This window comes from Gavia stellata, chromosome 6 (assembly GCF_030936135.1).
Source record: "Gavia stellata isolate bGavSte3 chromosome 6, bGavSte3.hap2, whole genome shotgun sequence".
Classification (NCBI taxonomy): Eukaryota; Metazoa; Chordata; class Aves; order Gaviiformes; family Gaviidae; genus Gavia; species Gavia stellata.
Genome location: NC_082599.1, coordinates 53,041,543 through 53,062,790, shown reverse-complemented (window position 1 = coordinate 53,062,790; position 21,248 = coordinate 53,041,543). Strand labels below are relative to the sequence as shown.

The 21,248-nt window shown below is 46.9% G+C and overlaps 1 protein-coding gene across 1 annotated transcript in view; it reads right to left on the bottom strand.

The window, feature by feature from the left end:
• The window catches only part of AOAH (acyloxyacyl hydrolase), an 82,552-nt gene extending 82,350 nt beyond the window's left edge, over window positions 1-202 (bottom strand). Inside the window, exon 1 of the mRNA XM_059818910.1 lies at window positions 78-202. Within this exon, the coding sequence (XP_059674893.1) occupies window positions 78-202 (125 nt within the window). The remainder of the gene's footprint in view (window positions 1-77) is intronic.
• Window positions 203-21,248: the final 21,046 nt, after the last annotated feature.

The following is a 21,248-nucleotide window of genomic DNA, read 5'->3' as shown; positions in this document are numbered from 1 at the left end:
ACTGGGCTGGCAGGATGTCCCCGTGGCCCTGGGCTGCTCTCCGCACCCCGCGCGCCCCGTTTGCAGCTCTTCCCAACCTGCTGGCCTGGGAGGACCAAGAGGGTTGCACGAAGAGCTCTGGCTCAGCGCTCCCGTGTCTCCTGCAGTAGCAGCGGATGACTAACGACCTTAAACCACAGTAGTTGCCGGAGCCACTCAGCATTAATAACGCAAGACACTCCCCTGAACAACTAGTGTTGCAAAAAGAAAAAAAAACCCAACTCGGCAAACCCTTCCCCCCAGCACCGCCGTCGCTCCTGCGTCCGCCTCCGCAGACAAGAAAAAAAATACATCTCCGGCTGCTTCCGTAAGATTTTCGACCAGGGTTTCTGTTGGGGGGGACCGGGCGTGAAAAATAAAAGAGGCTGCTCAGGCTGGAGCCGCAGGTGGGGTGGGAGGGATGGGGCTCACACACCGGGATTTCGCCAGGGCTTTGGTTCTGCCGGGGTCGAGCTGGGGGGAACAGGAGGCAGCTGCTGGCATAAGGGCAGCAGCGGGAGCTGAACCCCTGTTCTCATCAACTTTGAGCACGTTCATTTGCAACCCCCAGCTGCCTGCGAGGCTTGAAAAATCCTGAGCTTTTTCTGTCTTCGCAGTCACAACAACTAAAGGTTTCTCTGTCTCTTTTTTTTTTTTTATTCCCCCAGATAAGGCAGAAACCAGTCGTTCCCCAGCCTGAAGGCAGAAACCAGTCGTTCCCCAGCCTGAAGCAAAAACAGAGAGTAAAACGTGTTTAAATGACGTTGCTACAGAGGTGGAACAAGCCCAAACAGCTAAATCCCAGACTCTGTGGATGCAAGGATGGCTATAAGGATATGATGCAGGGCTGAGGCACTGGAAGGCCAGAGCTACATCCCACCTCTGCCTCTGCCTTTTTGTTTAACCCTGGGTAAGTCTCTTACCCCCCAGCAAGCCGCAGGTACTCGTCTTTCCTTTCCACTCCTTCCCTGGCTCTTTCAGAAGTGGGCAGGCTGTCATCATGGTTGCTAAAGGGCAATGAGGAGCCTCTCTCGTTTGGCATCCCCACATGCTTCCCAGGCTTAATTAAAGGAGACTCATAAATGGTGTTGTAAAAGGAAAAATAGAGACTATATTAAAATCAGTGATTCCCTGCGAAATCTTCAGACGTTCCTGCAGATCAACATGACCGCACAGGGATCAGGTCAGCTTTAGTATTTAATGTGGGTTTTTTGCAAACCACTTCTTTTCTGTGGAAGACTGACCTATGACATTTTTAAAGACAGTCCCGGAAAGTTTGTCTTAACTTTGATAAGCAGAATTTGCCTTGTGATAGTGATAATATAATCCAGTAGCTCTGGGAAAAAAAAAAAAAAAGACTGTTAAAAGCTTCAATGTGAATACAAATCACTCCATATCTCCATTCTCTAAACCAAGCCATTGGCTTCCAAATATATGTTTTTCTTCTAAAAAAGACAAAAAAAATTAAACCCAAAATAGAGGTAATAGCTGTTGCCTGAGTTTTGCAGACCTCTTCCTGCTTATCATTCTCCCTATAGCTAGAAATGGTGGTTTTCTTTTTTTTTTTTTAATAGCAGAGAAACAAAAATCATAGTGCAAAGTACCTTATCCATATGCCAATCCTACTGAAAGCTGCAGGATGTTTTTCTTAACGCTGTAAAAACTTGCTATAAAAAGACACTGTGCTACAGTGACTGCAGCTCCATTAAACCCTTTTTAACACACATATCACTTGGTTCCCAATGACACTTTGAAGTCCTTTAAAATTCTGCATATTGGCTCATGAGCACTTGCTGCAAAAGCAGAGTGCTAATAATAGGCAAGAAAAATCTTCCTAGCAGAGAGGTCTTTGGAATGGTTTCCACTTTATAACTACAGCAAAATACAAGTCTAAACAACGGCACTTATAAAGTGTATAGATAGATCCCAAGCTGCTCCCAGGCATGTAAACCTGCAAAGCATACAGCTCTAGCCTGTAATCGGCTGTGTTATTTTCTTTCATTTCAGGCTGTGGAAAGAGTGGTGAGATAACCCAGAATTGTGTGTTAACACAGAGCTGGTTTTTGCTATACCTTATGCATTAGCCAAGCCCTTAAACCAATTAAAGAAAACCCCAAAGCTTTTAAAATATGCAGTCTGGTCAGACAAATGAGGGATTTGCAGGCATAGATTTAGAGGCCAGCTGGGAAGGTGACTCCCCTCGGTGTTAAATCTTTCTGCTTCCCACTCAAATCAGATAGCAAGCCCTGCCTTTTGCCAAGTAGATTTTGTATTACTTCCAAGTCCCTAAGACAGTGAGACCTAAAGCTGTCTTGGTACAGCAGCGAAGGAGCACATGACGCTGCCTCTTAATCTTAGTAAGTACATGAATGATATTAATGGGAGGTAAAAAACACATCAGGTCTGTCCTAAAGGAAGGGGCTTGATCATAAATGCTTCCATTAGGCTTGTGTACAACATCTAAGCCAGGGAAGGAGAGCTGGAACAAGGGTGACTCAGGAGGTGCTACCTAGAATATTTTCCTACCTAGAAATAAAGACTGCGGCAGCAGGAGCGACAGGAGACCAGAGCTCTGCCCTCTCCAAAGCGCCAGGGCACAGGGGTGATGCCTGGGATGTCCCCTGCCCAAAAAGGTCTGGCAGGGTCACCCTATGGCTTTGCGAGCGTCTTTGTATCCCCAGCCACCTTGTTGTTTCAATGTGTTTGCAACCTGGGCTTGCACCAGGTCCAGCCAGGAGGCAGGGGAGTGCAGCTCAGGTGGGGACCGGGTGCTCAGGGCTGAGCTTCAGCGGGGCTCCTGGGCAGAGTGCCTGGGTGGGGGTCCCGGCTGGGGCTGGTCAGGGCTGTTATGGCGGTGAGGACACCACCTCTTGCAGGTGGGAAACCCTCAGTGCTCTGGCAATGACCCAGCTCCGCAGACACACAGGTCATTCGCGCATTGCTAGGCAGAAGACGTAGGGTCAATCGAACTTTTTGAAGGCTGAATTTGGACTAGTGATAATAAATACATAAATAAAAAAATGTGCATGTATACACCATATACAACTCCCCACAGACACTGCTACTTCCTTCCAAGGAAATGGGGGCCCTGCAGCTCCCCTCGTTCAGCACACAGACAAGGAGGGGTGTACCTTGCATTCTCTGTAGGGTTTTGGTAAAACGCTGCTCTGAACAAAAGTCCCGCAAGCTCTCTGCAATTTGTTCTCAGGATGCCAGGACACCCTGCGGAGCTCACTCGTCTCATCCTGCTTGATGCACAAGATTATTACATTCTTCCAGTTTATGTTTCTTCGGGAGTTTTACCACATGCGAGGGTCCACAGAGCTAAATGCCAATTATTGCATTCCCACATGCAGGTCAGTAGCAAGTGTGATGCGTGGGACACACACCTCGTAAGAGAGGGCTTTGGTTGGGGGTCACCAGAGAAGGCTGCAGGGGCTAATGGACCATGACATGCCCCACTCGGTAACTCCCAACTCAAGCTTCTCTCAATTTAGGCAGAGCTGAGAGGAACTTGCACACATGCGTGGCTGCCAAAAACCTGAGGCAAAGCAAACGAAACCAAGCAGAACCTAACCTGATTCCCACGAAGGCAGAGCAGACGGCGGCAGGGCACGTGCATAGCTAGTGAAGAAGTACAATCCCAGCGGCTGATCCCAAGAGGAGTGCGGTTGCTGGGGTTTGAAGGACCCACAACACTCCTCCATTTCTTGTACTGCCATATTAGTTCCTGACATCTAATGTACATAGGCTTGGGTGGTGGTGACAAATAAGCTAGGGGACAGGTAAGGTTTCAGCCTCCACATTTGCTGCCCCTGATAGAGATGCAGTGGAACCGAGTTAGGGTTTCTGATTTTCTTAATAAGGGCTTAAACACAATTTAAGAGTCACCCTTTCCCCAAAGGGGACACGTTCATGTGATTGCCACTAGAAGTGTGAAATGAGATGCGAGGATGGAGTTATTCTCAACATTGCTTTCTATAATGGGTCCCTAACAAGCTGTTCATGTATATAGCAAATACATTGAAAAAAGCCCTCGAAAAGAAAAGAAAACAGAAAATACTTGCATGAAGCCCCAAAACAGGGCATGAAAGCATTGATATGTCATCTGTCAGGATTAGGGACCACTTGGTTGAAAAAGGGAGACATTCCCTTGAAATATGGAATAGTCATTTTATGAAAGGAGATCAGCTGGCAGTGTGTATTTATCTATCCTATTTTGTCCAAGTCACTGCACACATTACTGAACCTTTTTTTTCCCCTACTATTTGGTTAGATTTCTGTTACATATTTATTTTTAAGATATATTCAATTTTTTTCTCTTTGTCACATTCATGCACGTGTTTTAATGATGATTAAATGTTATCTTGAAAGGCCTCTCTCTCTCTCTCTCTCTCCTCTTTGACGTGTTGTTCAGCTCTTAAGGGAATAGACATAAGCCTTGTCTTTTTGCGTCTGGAGAGATAAAACCTGCAGGAAGAAGCCTTTAGATCAAAGATCCTCTCAGTCCCTTTTCTTCCTTTTATTTTCAAAATGCCGTCCTTTGTGTCCTTTGACTCTGAAGTTCCCACTGGTTCATTGCGTTGGTTATTTTTCATTACTGCTCTCTGAATTTCTCTGACTGTCATAATCATCTCTGTGGCTGGTGCATTATCACTGGCATGGATGAACATTTCCAAAGCCCCATGTGGATTTGCTACTGCACCACAGCCAACTGAGTCATTCCCTCTGCCCCAGTTTCCTTATCAGTTGCTGCTTGCAGTTCAAGTTATGCATCTATTTCAGACTCTCTCTCCATCTCATTGTCATTCAAAGCTGCAGGGAAAGCATTTAAACCAATATTTTCCTACACTCATAACTGAAAATTTGTTCCAAGCTATTGCCAAGCTGTAGCTGAGATGATTATCCTTTATTCTGCAACCTTTAATGAAATTAACTGTCCCAGCTTGCAAGAGCTGTTGATATCTGCGCTCTTGGAAATGTAAATCACTGACACGACTTCAGTTTTGCATATAACAGAAGTGGGAACTTAGGGCTTTCAAATAGGGAACTCGTGAAAAATACAGCTGCATTACTGGCGATGCAGTACATTTCCTTAGTTGATTGGCTTTAGTGCATAAAACCAAACCTGGATACCGTGTTCTTACTACGTGCAGACGACGCTATAAATTCAGAAGTAACCTTACCAACATAGATGTTGCAGTTTGAGTGGTGTGGGCACAATTCTGGGCCTTTTCAGATCTAAAGAAGACCTAATTCTTGCTATTATCTAGACAAAAGAAAAAACTCTGGCCATTAAGGAGCAAGAGGGTGTGGCAAAGGACTGAGAAAGGACTAATTAGAAAGGCTTAGTTAGAGCCCTTAGCTAACGGAGTCACTCAGAGCCAGCTGTAAATACAAGTCAGGAAGCCTGGGATGGACTCCGAGCTGCCCTGCAGTTTGGGTACTCATTTAAATCCCGAAGAAGTAAGAGCCAAGCATTACCAACTCAGCGTGATGGCATTTTTCTCCCATTACTGCCTTGCCATAAATAGCTAGTAGCCTGCTAGGCAAGCCAAAATCCAGTCTACTGCATCGATCCCTGCAGAGCTATCATTATTGCACCGGGTTTTTGTCAGAAACATAACCCCCTATTAGGCTCCCGTTTTAGCGCTGATTGAAGCTATGGCGGAGGGGGAAAAGCTTGCCCCAGATGCTGTCAGGTTGTAAGTGTTTACAAGGGGAGCGCCATGACATCAAAGAAGAAGAAAAATAAATGTTTGATTATGTTTGTTCCATTTGATCTTTCCTCCAGTAATGCAAATAAATGAAATGCAGCTTGACAGCCTCTTGATCTCAACACAGAACATGTGCCAATAAAAGATAATTATTCCCAGTGTTTGGGTTAGGGAACAGTGGTAAATGTCATCGGAGGCATTTTTAGCACATACCAAAGTTCACAAGATTATTTAAATGTATTGTCTGAGCCTCGTACTGGGACGTCTGTGCTCAGAAACAGGACCTGTACAACATACGTACTGTTGATGCCACTTCACTGTTCAATAATAGGGTGGGGGATTTTTTTTTTTCTCTTTTCAAAGAGACGTTTCACTGATTTGCTTCAATAATAAAAGACCTGCAGGTGAGCTGGACAGTTTCCATCAGCAAAATGGCCCTGCAGGGATAGCATCCGTCATCCATAGATGAATATGCAAAGGCAGTGCAAGCTGATTTTTCAAATATTAATTAAGCAAGTCACTGGTCAGCCAGCCATGTACAAAGTTTTCATGCTCTATGGGGAAGTCAGGCTGTATGAAAGCACTCAAAGCACTTGGAGAACTATATATCCACTAACTCAAACAAGCTGAGGTTGAGGTTACAGTCAGTAAAGATTGCACTGACCTCACTGATAATCTGGTTTTACATAGACAAGCCAAACTCAACCATGAGTTCAGCCTTTAACACTTGATCTTTCAGATCTATCACTGAAAATTCATGGAGGGCTTATTTGCACTTGTCTGACTTTTCACTTGCAGCAGATTTTATGCTGATGTCTAACATCAATGCTTTAGTCTTGCATATATACGAGAAGACGACACGGGCAGCTGCTTTTAATTACCACTGTTCGTAGTCACCTTACCATAAAGCAGAAACGTGCCTTTCCAAAACGGCTCTGCATTCAGAAAACCTTTCTTCTTTCTTTCTGCTTCCTTACCCTGGCTGGGCATCCCCCAGATTTATCTCTTCTTGGCTTCAGGCTCAGTGGTCTATTTATTTTTTTTTATTTTCTGGCTCATTCCAGAAATTAGGTCATTAGAGAAAATACTCGGTTAAACACAACAGCGTTTGTTCAGGCTCGTTCTGAGGGATGTGGTAAGGTGAGTGGCTGGGGCTTGATAAAAAACTGAAGAGTTAATTCATCCCAAAAGAGCCCTAGACCTGGAGAAGGCAGGCACGGCTCCTGCCGTCACAACAAGGAATGGCCCCGTGAGAATCAAAACCAGCAGCACAAGGACCATCAAACTGTAAGCGAGGGAGAAAGCAGGGACCGCATCACATTTTTTCCCCACTCTGGCTGTCCCCTGAACGCGGGATATTTCCGCCTGGTCTCCGGCCCCTCCGCACATGTTGGAGTCATTAAATCATCCATCAAGACACCGTCCTTTGTGTGCAGTGGGATGGCTGCCTGCCTGCCTGACTCCCTTGCTCGTTATTGGCCTTCTGTGGTCCTTTTCAGCCAATTCAATGAAATATAAATAGCATTTCAGATAAATGTTCACTCTCTTACAATACCTTTCCGACGTCTTTCTGCTCTCACTCTGGATGCATAAAAAAGAGCTGTAATATCTTTCCATGAGTTACTGAATCCTTTTTGAACCCTGATAGATGCTCAGTACAAGGTTTATTAAATACGAGGGGTATAGGCATACGCATTAGCAAAGTCTAGTCAACTAAATTGCTCAGACAAAATGAGCAGCAATCTTCTGCCTTGCAAATCAGTCTGTCTGCCACTACAAAGTGCTCCAAGCCTGCTGATGCTGGACCCACTTCCATTTTCTGCAAAGATATGCCCATAGCCGCAAAAAAACATGGTTCAGGCTTTCCTGCCCCCTTTTTTTTTTCTTTTCTTTTTTTTTTCCTTTTAATGAAGCTGCTGGACACCACAGAAGGGATTCTCTTTTCTTTGCCTAAATAATGTAGGGTGAATGCCATATAACCAGCTGATAGAGAGAGGAGGACTCAGAAACGTTACCCAGGGTTTTACTGAAGCCTGACACAGAAGTAGTATCTCCTCCATCTTCCTGGCTTAGAAAACAAATTAACACTAGAGTATTTGTGGATTTTGTCTCCCGGTTACTTCTTTACCATCATTCATCATTTAGACTCAGCGTTTATGCATATTTAAATCAACCGACATAAATTAATAACAAAGCTTGAAGGTGTTAAATAACCTCCAGTAAAAATCCTTCTCCTCATTGGAGTAATTTCTCAAAAGGAAAATATCTAAGTCAACATCTTGGTCTAACACTATGCCCAGAAGATAACAAAGTGGGGACTGAGCAACTTTCACCCTCCAGACTTCACCACCGAAGGAAAAGGGAGCCTCTCCATCACTTCTGGAAGGATGAGTAAGTGGAAACGCATTTTGGGGACCGAACAAAGCGGCTCTCTCAGTCTCACAAAAAGGTGGCAGACAGACACCCCAGCAGCAAAGTCCGTCACTGTTCGCTAAATTCCCATCACATAAAGCCAAGGAAGAAAACAGGTATGTTCTGGAGATGTCCAGGCCCTGAATTGAACACAAACCAGCAGCCACTTTTACCAACGATCAGATGCCGAGAAATGTTTGCCAGGGAGCAGAAACAATAATAATTGTACAGCTGGGTATGCCCAAATCTATTCCATGCATATTGGAAACATCTCTATTTGAGGTCTCTGGGTGCGCTTCTTTCTGTGCAGCGGTGATGCTGCAGATCCCCAGTGGGGAGTCTGGATAATCTTGCCTCCGAGCGATACAGCGATAGTGGTGTTGATAAAAGCCCATATAAAAGATAATGTGCAAGATAGGGAATTTCATTTCGTATTAGGAGCTGGGCAGGCAGTAGACCAAACTTTCTTTTGGGCTGGGACAGAAGTGAAGCACAGCATATAGGCAGGTGTCCCATCAGTGTGGCTGGGTTTAACACCGAGATGGGTAAGCTTGGGAGCCCTAGCCACAATAAACAAAGTTATTTATGCAGCTATCCAGTGATTTGGGTATCTAGGTCTCACCAGTGTTTTTCTTCTACCCAAGCCCTTCCCCTTTTCACCCTCTGTAGTCCTCTGTAGCCAAATTACTGCCTTGAGAGTCCTCCGGAAAAGGAGTGTCCTGCCCCAAAGCTCTGATGTGGAAACCATGGAAGTTGGTTAAGAAATTAAAGACATTAAATCATTAAGAAATGATCCCATGTTGCAAGTTCCTGGGCACTTAGTGATGAGGAAGAAAGAAGAGGTAGGAAAATACAGAGAGTCATGTTCCCGCCCAGAAGTGACCATCTAGGTTTGGATGTCTCAGTGTTTGGTTCTCTGATCCCCTCCTGACAGCTGGGTTTTGGCAAATGCTTAGCACTGACCTGAAAATCAAATCCCAGTGAAGCCTTTCAAGATGAACAGCCAAAACCCAGAAGCATCGCTGTGGCAAAGGTTGTATACAGAGGTTAGGAACTATTGAATACCAAATAGGTAAAGGAAAGTTGCACATTTTTTTTTTAGGATATACAAAGAAACTGTTTCTCTTCCCTGAAGCCGGTGTCATTTCCAGACCTTTAAAACTACAGAACACTTACCCTAGATGTATTTGGTGCATCACGCTATTTTAGGCAATAATTCGTGATGCAAAATTCATCATTCATGTGTCTACGTCACTCCTTTGCTTTAATCCTACATCCAGGATTCTTTTGATGACTAGCAAAAATAACTACAGTCACCGCAGATGAAGGTAAGCTCTGAATTTTATCTAAAACTCTCTGGCTGTATTTATCAGGCGACTGCTGGTGTTTTCAGAGAGGTGACCCAATCCTGCTCCTGCCAAGAATGCCAGCTGCTCCATGGGTGCCCAAGCCCCTACTCTGCCTGTGCACAGCACCTGGGATGGCATCCTTGGTGCTCCCCTGCATCGCCGAAGAGGATCCACCTCACTAAAGGGCTCCCCTAACACGGGGGGCTTGTTTTCTGCAGAGGATGCTAAACATTTCTACCCAGGATGCAGAGGGAGGATGCTCTGGACCAGAACAGCTCCTCCATGTTTAGCTGTAGCTCTCAGGAGAGCACCAGGAGACAAAGCCGGAGGTGTATTCCCTTGCCATAGAGGTGTGGGCTGTTTGGCTTCTCCTACACACTGCTGTTGAGCCACCATTCAGGCTCTCTGAACGTGGTTTTCACTCCCCCCCGTGCAGCTGGTGAGCAAGCAGGCCATAGGAAAGCGCGCTGATACGCCAGGAAAGCTTCCCTGATGTTGGGAGATTACGGTACCCAGGTGAAAATGAATCATTCCCTTCCTCTCAGCAAGATAAAGCAGAACACACTGTGAATACGGCCTGTCTGAAGTGCTGTTTTGGATTTGCAATAGGAAGGATAGCCAGTAAGATGTCCAGCTGTATCCTCTCCAAAAATCTGGCAAATTTTAAAATACTGAATTGCTGGGATATCCCGACCCAAGACCTCAGTCACTAAAATTTGACCCGCTAAGTGCCACTGCTTATAAAGTAAATATGTTATGGATTCTTTCAAATCTCACCTTTACTCCGGACTTTGCTCCCCTTGGCATAGTGTGGTCGCTCAGATGGTAACGTTTGGCCTTCAGGGCACGACTGGTGCTTTTTCACAGAATCACAGAATCACTAAGGTTGGAAAAGACCTGTAAGATCATCAAGTCCAACCATTAAAAAAAAAAAAAACCAACAAAAAAACCACCAACCACCCCCACACAAAAACTACCACACAAAAACCCACCCACACCACACAGCACCGTGCCCATCAAGTCACGATGGTGCTGACTGCCTCTCCATGCTGACTGTCTGGGGGCACCCATGTTCAGAGCTTCCCCTCGCATCGTAACTCTCTCCCAAGACATTTCTGAGAGAGAATCACCACTCCTGCAGAAGCCACTTACTATATTTGCCCTAATGGTTCATTTTCCCTGTATGTAGGTAGCTAAGGCTTTCATCATTTCTTAAAGCTGCTCGCTTCTGTTTGGGGCACGTGGGACATACCACAGAGCAATACTGCTGTAACATAAATATGTGCTTTCAGCATTTTTAGAGATGGGCAGTGAGACAGGCAGAACTACTGCCTGTTTTTGCCGAAGGAAGACTCCACACGTACGCATGCATGCACACATGCCGGATACATCCTGGGAGAAAAGACTCCTATCTGGAAAGACATTTCTTCTGTCACATTTACAGGGAAAGAAAAAATAGAAGCAAATTCTTTTTCCCCTTGACTAAAGAAAAAAGATGTTATCTGTTAGTTTATCTATCTGCAATAATTACTTCAAGAGCTTTCATGGGGCTTTTTTGGCATATCTGCAATACAAAGGGAAGGAAAGATTCAATATGTACTCAAAAGGACAATTAATCTTGAAACGCCTTATTGTGCATTTCAAGGAGGAAGCCTTCAATTTGAGGGGCTTGACAGGGTTGGTCTTGCTCAATTTTAAAAGTTAATTTTGGTGCTAATAAGTAAATGTCATTTTTATGGCTGTTTGTTCTATTTATCTCACACACTAGATAGAGAAATGTACATAAATGTGTTTGTTTACTTCAGGCACTGCCTTGAGGGATGCAAGGGGCATTTTGCTATCCATCCCAGAGCACAGCGGTCGTGGCAGAGGTGCATGGCTCTGGGTCAGGGCAGCCTGAGACCGGCTCCTCCAGCAAATGTCTTCACCGAGGTTTGTTGGGCTTGCTCATGAGCTAACCGGGCAGGACCGTGTCCCAGCGTGGAAGAGGCAGGATGTGGCCATCCCTGCAGGGAAGCTGTGTGTGCAGGGGTGGAGAGACCCTGCCTGGACCTGGGCTCATCCCCACCGGCAGCGGAGAGGTTAAGCGGCAGAACAAGCCTGGGAGCTGCAATCTCAGTAGGACAAGGGCTTATTGTTACCATTCGTTTTAAAATATTGCCTGATTGTTTGGGTACTTTATTTCTTTGGTGACTCAGCGGTGAGTGGGAAAGGTGCCGTGATCCGCTGAATGGCCTATCCATCACGCCTACCGGTCTCGCCTTCTGGGGAGGGCAGGGACCGCCGAACCTCGTCTGCTGGCCCCACTTGCATTTTCATTGCTCGGCCCCTCAGCTTCCCAGGCGTGACCCAGCACTGTGGTACTGCCTGAGAGAGAGGAACGAGATCACGGCGTCAGCCCCTGTCCACGCAACGGGCATGCACGCACTTGCTAGGACCGTCCCCGGGATGAGTTGTTTCCTGCGTTGGAAGCAGGCTGGTCACTGCAGTGGGTCTGAGGACAGGGCACGCCGAGCCGAAAGAGCAGTTGGCGGGGACCAGCTCAAGCCCTTGCCCTCTGCTCTGGCGAGAAGGACGATTCATCCTTTGCATCCTTGAGCAGTGAAATACCCCGCTCCTTCCAACACGGTTTTCTCCCGTCTTCTTCCAGACCGTGCTGGCGTATCAGCCCTAAAACGTGCTGTCACCCATGGATGAAACCAAACAGGCAGCCGTCCCTAGAAGGCAAATTTTGGCTGAGCTGAATCTGCAGCACCAGTAAGCAACAAACACCATGTATTAACTGCACTGGGGAAAAACCAGCAGAGGCTTCCCAGTTATCCTTGCTGCTTATGTGCAGCACAAGACCTAGTAACTCCTCCCTGCTGGGGATTGGGAAAGCTGCGCACCTTGCCAAAGTAAGCTCACGCCCTGCAGGATCAGGCCCTAGACTGCATATAAATCAGTTACAGATGCTTGAATTAAGAGAATTAATTAATAAGACCTTCCCATCCCCTGGAGGTTCAGACCACAATGAGGCAGGTAGGGTACAGGCCAAGACGAAACACTATTAATCCTGCATTTGTCCCATTTGTCCCACGGGCTGCTGGGAGCTATTCTTCGTGCTCATACCAGGGGGAATCGCCGGGACATAACAGACCTTATTCTCTCTGTTTGCAGGGAGCGGCTCATGCAAGACATTAAATTTCCTGATGCCATCACTAAATCCCAGGATCTTCCTCATGAGTTATTCAGCACCTGCCACTCCAGTCTTGCACACCTGTTTTATCATCCTCACATCCACCTCTGCCTTTCAGAGATGAATATTTATTATCTTCATTGCAACAGTAGAATCAAATCCTCTGTTACCTTACTAAGGCAGTTCCTTTCTTGAAGATAAGCATACCTATCTCCCAAAAAGATTAACTTCTGTTTTTCATTCCAGAATATTTCAGGAGTAAATTACAGCCTGGCTCAAATCCTCACCACATCAGTAAGGGAAATAACACTTAATGTTGTCAGCTGAGATGTAGGCATCCGGATAAATCCTAGCCCAAACGATACTCGGTGCTGCGCTTCTGGCTCATGTTAGAAAATGCCACCGTAGGCTTATGGGTTACCTTTGCATTTACCAGTCAGGGTGTGCTGGAAAAAGACACGGCACATTACCAACCTGGCTGGGAGAGAGGTACGGTTGCCCACTGGAGCCTGCATCAGCATGCTTCAGAAGCTGGGAAAGCGTAAAGAAGGCTGATGGAAATGGGCCTTCACTGACACATTCAGGAGTCTGGAAAATGCCTTTTCAATGTGCTAATGTGTCAGCAAGAGAATTATGAGTCCATTAACAAATGGGGAGCACCTACGAGTTCTCATCTCACCGTACCGTAATTTTTTTCTTTTCCAATACACAGTATAAAATTATGCTCCTGATACGCCATTAGAAAGACAAGATGGTCTCAGCAGCACTAAGGTACTAATTTCCATCAGGAACTTGGCCAACCAGGCAGTTATACACATGCCTTCCCTTCCTTTACAGCATATGAAGCGCAGCTTCAGCCTCATCCAGCAACACCAGCGCCCGAAGGAGCCACCTTTGGGCTCCCGGACCCGGCATGGGGTGTGCGGGGCTTGCACACCGCGGGGATGCTGACGGCAGCAGGAACCGCTTGCTCCCCCCAAGACGGCTTTCCTAGATAGCAGCCCCACTCAGCAGCATGAGCGGGGAGCATCGGGTGCCTGGGGATGGCTCCCACAAGGCAAAGCCACTTCTTTCAGCTCTCGTGGAGGAATTAGCGCACTGGGCAGATGGTGCGAAGTCACTCAAACCGCCTCCTCCGGAGGGCCCCTCCAGCAAGGCACCGTGCTAAATCATCTGTCAGTGCTTCTGCTTGGGGGGCATCAGTTTTAAAAGGCCCTGCAGTGCTGTTGCACCGGTACCTCACTCAGTCCCTGCAAAACTCAGCGTCAAGGGTCTATCAAGCCTCATCAAAATGGGAGAAGAAAGCAATTCCCTCTCTACACCTCCTGCCTGCTTGACAGGCTTGCTCCTCCTTGTACAAACCTCTGGGAAACTACACGGTGGACAGCACTAGAAAATTGCAGGCAGCAATTCCCTGCTGGCGAGGGCTCGCCTGGCACGGCAGGCGCTTGATGTCCGTCCTGGGGTAGCCGGGACACCTCGCAGGGCCATCGAGCGCGAGTTAGCGCTCAGGTCCAGGCTGACCACAGCACTGCTGCTGGCTGTGTTTAATTTCTGCGCCCTGCATGAACAAAGTTATTAAATCCACAACACTTTTTTCCAGCCAGGCTGATCTGAATGAATACTTGCAAGTCACTTGACTAATTAGCTTAATTCAGGAACCTGTCTTCAGAAGCCCATTGCTGAGAAGCCTCCTGAAATTGGGGAATTTAAAAGTGACTCAGGTTTGATTAACACCAAACCAAACCAACAAAGGCAATTGCTGCTTGCTTTCCTTCTTTTTTTCCCCACGAGCACAGTTTTGATTCACAGCTGTGGCCAGTCCTTCGTATGCCACAAAAACTGGGGGCTTGGAGTGCTTTTTTCATCAAATCAGCTTGTCAGAAATATATCTGGGTGAAAATAGTGCAATTCATTCTGCTTGAGTTACTGTTGATGGACTGATTACGTGTACCTTTTTACCGCAAGTCAGCTATACAGGCAGGCGGGATGGTTTTCCTCAGGCAATGCAGGTTTGGTGATGGAGGTTCTGGGCCAGAATTTCTGATCGGGGGGCGGGTATCCAGATTGCTGCAATTTGGCTTCTTTTCGGGGGGCAGGGGGGGAGGGGAAAGCCACATAATTTCTAATAGAAAGTGAAAAAAAAAAAAAAATAAAATCACATTTTCTTTCAGTTACAACTTTCTATGGCACTTTAAATCTTAGAACTAAAAAGAAGCCTTGAAACACTAATTCTTTACAGAAGGAGAACCATGACCCATGGCAGTCCAAAAGCTGTCTGAGCAGCAAGTTTCAGCCATTTTAGCTTCCCCGTTTCCCTTCCCAAACCAATGATTCCGCTTAATTCACACATTTGTGTGCGTGTTCATTTTCCTTCAGTGGCATTTTCCGACGGGAGACTGTTCCACCGCCCCGTTCCTGGCCAGCTCAGCGTCACAGCAGTGCTCCCCTCCCTGCGCTGCTTCTTGCAGCAGATTCAAGGCGATGAAAACGCAGCGATGGCGCACACCCATGCCAACGGCGCACTTCCACAAGACGTAATAGCCATCATTAAAAATAATAATAAAAATCTAAAATAAGGCCTTAGAAAGGCTGCTTTGTCTTGTGCAATACTTTTTTTCTGGTTCCCCGCTGTCCCAACACAGAGCTCAGCAATTTGGTGCTGTCGCCAGCTCTTAGGCATTATCCTCACTTCATCTTTGTGTCTGAGCATGGCTGCAGGTATAAGGTATTTTTGACAGTGAGGTTGGCTGCTCATTCATGTTGCCCCAACCTCCTCTCCCCATGTCCCCTCCCGCGCAGCCCTGCTAACCTGCCAGCCTCCGTCAGGATGCTCCCAGCTCCGATTTCCTCCATCCCCTCTCATCTCAATGCTGCCCACCGGAGCATCCGACACTGCCCAGCTGTAAACGTGCTGTTTTCAGCCTGGTTTTCTGGGGAAATGGATCTGAGGCACTTGTACCCTGTGTGTGCGTGCATGTGTTTGTGTGCGTGCATCCACCCATGAGCTGCCAGCTTCGATAAGAAGTTGGAGGCTCAGAAATGGTAAGCTCTTACTGGTTTTAAGAAAATCAGCGTGGAGGACTTGGTAAAGGCCCTCACTGACGGAAGAGCTTGGGCTGAAAACGACCTTATCAGGAGAAGCCATCCACAAGCCAGCCCATTTTAGTGCCTCAACCTCAGTTTTCAATGGACCTCGAATCATACTGGAAATGAGAGAACCAAGCGCGTGAGATGGATGTTTATGTGAAAGCCGGCTTGCTGGGTTGCACTTAGGCTATTTGTGATCGGTGAAATGGTGGGTAGGTCTAAGGTTTCACTGCACCCACCCTGGGCTGGGGACAGAAAGGGGGAACCCAGGGCTTTGAGAAAGGTCAGAGACTGACAGAGGGTATCGTGAGTCAAGCAATATGTGCAGAGGGGCCGGCGTGGGTGAAAAACAGCCGAAATAATCCTACTGGCGCTCTTTAAATGTCATACTCCTGGCAGAGAAACCTTTCACATGTTTCCCTGCTCACAGCTCCAAGCTTTTCAAATGCACCAGGCTTCTGCTGCTTTGGGGGGAAGAGGGGAGCTGCGCCCTGGGAAAACCCTGTGGATAAGCCATTTTCCTCTGGGAAAGATGCAAGCAGTCAGCAGCTTTGCACAACGTACCGCGCCCGCATCCTCGGTGTCCTCATTTTAAGCGTTTACGGAAAACTTTTTTTTTGAAGCCTGGCGGATTCCTACATCACTTTTCCTGACTTCTTCAAAAACGACCCCGACACAACAAACTCCCTGCTGATTGGGAGGGAATGAAGTCCCGCAGGCTCAGCCTCCCACCTGCGCCTGGCCTGCCGGTGGGACGGCAAAAATCTCCGGGGTGCCTTCGCCCCTTGGGGAAGGTGGGAAGGGAATATTAAATCTGAGGCATTTCAAGAGAAACTGAGAGGATACAGACACACCTCGTAAAAAAAAATGCTGCCTCTTATTAAACAAAAGACAACCAGCCTCCCTCCCCCTCACGACAGCCCAGAGGAGTCCCAAAACATAATCAGTTTAGGCTGAACACCATGTTGCCTACAAGATTAAAATTAGACTCACGAGGTTTCATCAAGGGAGAGTTTAACTGCGGTGCTCAATCAGGCTGCAAAATCCTGTAATGACAATTGAAATAAAGTCATTCAAGACACATCCTTAAGTCTCACAGGAAAGAAAGCCTGCCCTTGGCTGCATCCCTTGGCAAAATTAGATTAGGCGTCTCTTTTCCCTCCCACCCTCTATATGCACTGCTGTCTTGCGGCCATACCCTCCCCAGGCTGAAACTCAAGGCCAGCATCCTGCTTGGAACAGGCAGCACTGGGTCCCCCAGCTTTGTGACTGTCCCATAGCTCACATCTTATAGGAAATGGTCTACAAACAAGAGGCAAATAGGATGGAGAGGGTTTGGGTGAGCCTCCCAACATGAGGAGGCTTCTTTGGCTCTTCCAAGACGGTATAAAACCACAACAGCTACTGTTCTCTGCATAGCACCTCCAGCGAGGTGCCTAGGGTAAAGCTGAGAAATTCCCTCTTGAAAAAACACATCAGTTCAGAAAACTCTTCTGCTTGCAATAGTAACCTCTCCACTTGGAGAAGAATGGCTAATGAAATGTTTCCTTTGCCCTATGCGTGTCCCTGCAAGCTAAGCGTCACCAGACCAGCTCTGCTCTTCAGAGACCTTCAAGGCCTCCCAGCTAGAAGTGAAAATAAAATGTAAATATATGTTACTAAACGAGTTTCACACTGTCCTCAGTTCTTTTTAACCTTGCCCTCATGAGGCTGCTTGCAGGGTGGTGCTCCCTGAATCAGCACTTTGAAATCACCTTGCTATAAAAATTCATGGCTCATCCAACATCCGTTTTACACCTGGTCCTGCCCTAACAAACTTGTGTTTTTGACACCACTCGCCTCTCAAGTTTCAGCCTGATTTCATACAGAAAGGGTTCTCCTTGCAATCCTTTTACCTCTGTGTATGTCCCAAAGATGCGTTGAAGCAGCTGGACTGACGTTGAATAATCAGGTAGCATCTTGTTCAGTCTCCTGAAGTAACCAGTGGTACCCAATCCAATTACACATCAGACAGAAAAGTCATTACTTGCATCACCTCCAAGCATGTAGCAAAAACTCAGTAACAGGTAAAATTGCCTTTCTGCTCACACAGGCTCTGATCCAGCCAGGTCCACGAGCACCCACCTAAATTTAGGTGCCTGTTTACCAAACTGAAATCAAGCCTCTTTTGCTGCATGGGTAAGTGCTTTGTTAATCAGGGAACTTGTGTAAGCCATGTGGATGTTTAATATTCAAATATAATTATCATCTAGGGAGGGAGGGAGCACTGAGTGAGTCTCATCCTGATTTAGCAAGCTCTGGGGAAAGCAATGACAGCTCAGCCAGCAGTAAGTGACAAAAACTCTGCCCTACGAATGTCTTCCAGAGTTTGCAGGGATTTTACCCTCAGCAGCATGCAGAGGTTGTGGAACTGTGTCTGAAAGGAAATCCTTTTCACTTCCAGCTCCTTGATGCTGCTGTAAGGGGAAGGGCTCTTTTCTTATGTCAGATGCTTAGTATTCCAGGCTTGCTTCTGACAGCTAAGATATCCCGAGGTCAGTAAGGGCTAAATTTAAGGGCTAGATTTTTTTTTTCAACGCTCAAGAAGAATGAAACAAGAAGGGGGTAAAATCTCACATTCAACTTATTATGCTCCTTAGATGAACAAATTTCACATGACAATGAAGCTAATGGCATTTACTTGTCACTGCAGCAGCAGCAACAAAAGAGAGAAAGGGGGGAATATGGCAGTACAAGAGTGTCGTCCTACTCCCAACGTTTTCCATTGCTGGTTATTGCTCAGGATTAACAGCTTGCACAACTGTATAGCTGGATGCATCAGAGCCACCTCTGATCACTGCAGTCCAATGCAATGACAACCAACCAACAAGCAGACTGGCATTCAGGGGCGTTTCATGCCCATGGCCCCCTCTCTCTGTCTGCTCCTGCCAGGAGGGGGTTTTGTTTCTCCTCCCTTTCATCCCTCCCTCTTTTAAGAGCTGTTCAGTGGCCAGAGCCTGTGTGATCGCAGTCGGTGGGCTACAGGGCTGCTGTGGGCAGCCAGGGCTCCCTTGTGGCTCAGCCGTTTGCCAGAGAAGACAGGGATTTGTTCTGGGCAGTGGATCCCACCAGATTTCCATAAAAGCCTTCACATTCCCGTACACACGTGACACGCCTGCATTACCAGGGACAACTGATGGGAGAGAAATGTCGGTAACAAGCACCCTGGGCAAGCGAAATGCAATCCTGGGTAGAGCATGAAGACAAGAGAAGATTTCACAAATAAAGTAATCAGGATCTTGCATGGTCATTTCGCAACCCAAAAGAGAATCATCACCTACCTCCCTCTTTGCAAGAGAATGTTATTTTGCCCTGCAAGTTGTAACGTTTAATAAAAGAGTTCTCCATGCTGAAAAAGGAATTGCTTCTGAAAAGCGGTAACGAAAGCCCAGAGAGCGCAAGCTCTTTCTCTGACACATAGCTTCATTTTGTGCAGGATTACTTAGCATTGCTGCTCTTCTCCTTGCCCTTACAAGCAGGGCAAGCAGTTGACTTAAGAAGATACATATTTTACTTGATTCAAGTTTTCTGGTGAAAGAATATATTCACTTTCAAAAGCAAAGTCATTTCAAAAACAGGAGCTAAAATTAGACTGATTATTTTTTTCATTCTCTCTCCCCTTTATGGCTTTTACAAGCAATTACCCACTTAATGTTTTGAAATTATACAAGAAACTTCAATAGCAAATTTTTTTCCTGCTGCAGCTCCTTGAATGTGAAGCCTTAAAAGCTTTTCCGGAACACACAACAGCATGAGCAAATGAATTTGCCATTTTCATTCTCTTTTTTTTTTTTAAATGAATGGGAAGCAGCGGGATACTTGTTCATCATTAAACTTTTTTTTTTTTTAATCTCATAATGGTGAAGTGAGCCTGTATGACAGCTCTAGAAACTGAAAGCAGGATTCTTGTTTGCACCACGGCCCTTCACGTTGCTGTGGGAGCGCTTTTAAAATAGCTGCATGGACTACTACGCCAACGCATCTCTCGAGCCTCTTCTTTCTTAGGGCAGGGTGGGACACGTGGGGGTGACAAATTTAGCATGCCTGCTCATGTGACCGGCCCACACGATGCATAACCCATACAAAGAGCTGGGCCACGTGAGGAGATGGGGCTCCTGTAATCATAGAATCATAGAATGGTTTGGGTTGGAAGCGACCTTAAAGATCATCTAGTTCCAACCCCCCTGCCATGGGCAGGGACACCTTCCACTAGACCAGGTTACTCAAAGCCCCATCCAACCTGACCTTGAGCACTTCCAGGGTTGGGGCATCCACAACTCCTCTGGGCAACCTGTTCCAGTGCCTCACCACCCTCATGGTGAAGAATTTCTACCTAATATCTGATCTAAATCTACCCTCTTTCAGTTTAAAGCCATTACCCCTTGTCCTGTCACTACATGCCCTTGTTAAAAGTCCCTCTCCAGCTCTCTTGTAGGCCCCTTCAGGTACTGGAAGGCAGGAGGTGGTGAGCTACAGCCACGTGGCAGTGCCACGGCATCTAGCCAGCCCTGGACCCCCCGGTCAGGCTGTGTCTACCCTGTGGAGTCCCAGGGCAGGAGAGAGGCCGCTGGGCTGTGTCGCCTCCTTGCACAAGGCCCGAGGGGAGCAAGGAGAGAGCCAGCTGCGAGCATTTCACGCTCAAGAGCCCCATGCTGCCCAAGTGGCGTCAACACGCCTCGGTGTAATGTGGATGGGCACGAGGTGTGGGTGAAAAATGAGGGCTGGGTTGCCAGCTCTTGTCCCACCACCATCCCTGGGCTCTTGGTGTGCAATTTGGGGCACTCACCTTAGCGGGGGAGGCAAGTCTAACCTTTCCCTCCTGCTCAAGTTGTCCCCCTGAGGAGGATTTTTCTTTGCTCCTTTCTGATTGTCACGCAGACGCCTACCTGCTAAGATCATGGCATCGGATTGCCACTCAGCCAGCAGCGTTCAGCCTTTATCACTTAGGATGAAAGGTGTTTCTTTCGACAACGAGCAATACCCATCAGAAGCACGAGCTCTGCTGCCTGTAAATAAAAGCAAAGGTTATGCACAGCCAAGCCATCCAGCTGGCTGAGGGAGATTAATAAAACAACTCAAATTCTCTGTTCTGCTCTGAGACTTGTCTTCACGCAGACAAGAGGCAGCATCAATGTCTTGTAAAGAAATGTGTTCCTATCTCCATCCCCCGCCCCCAGGACCCCTCCAAAATCCCCTGTGGCAGGCAGTGCCTTTGCTTCCACTCATTCCTGACCCCTGACTACCTTTGCTATAGTCTGATAAGGCTCCGGAGAATAACATCTCAGACTCCCGCATCTCACGTTGCACATTCCTGTTCTCATTCAGACTGGATCTTCTCTCAGGCCACAGTCCACTGTTACTTCCTACTTCAGCGCTTAACTCACAGTCTCTTTTTTCCTTACTTTACCATCCATTACCACCTAAACCAACCACGTCTCCTTGTTA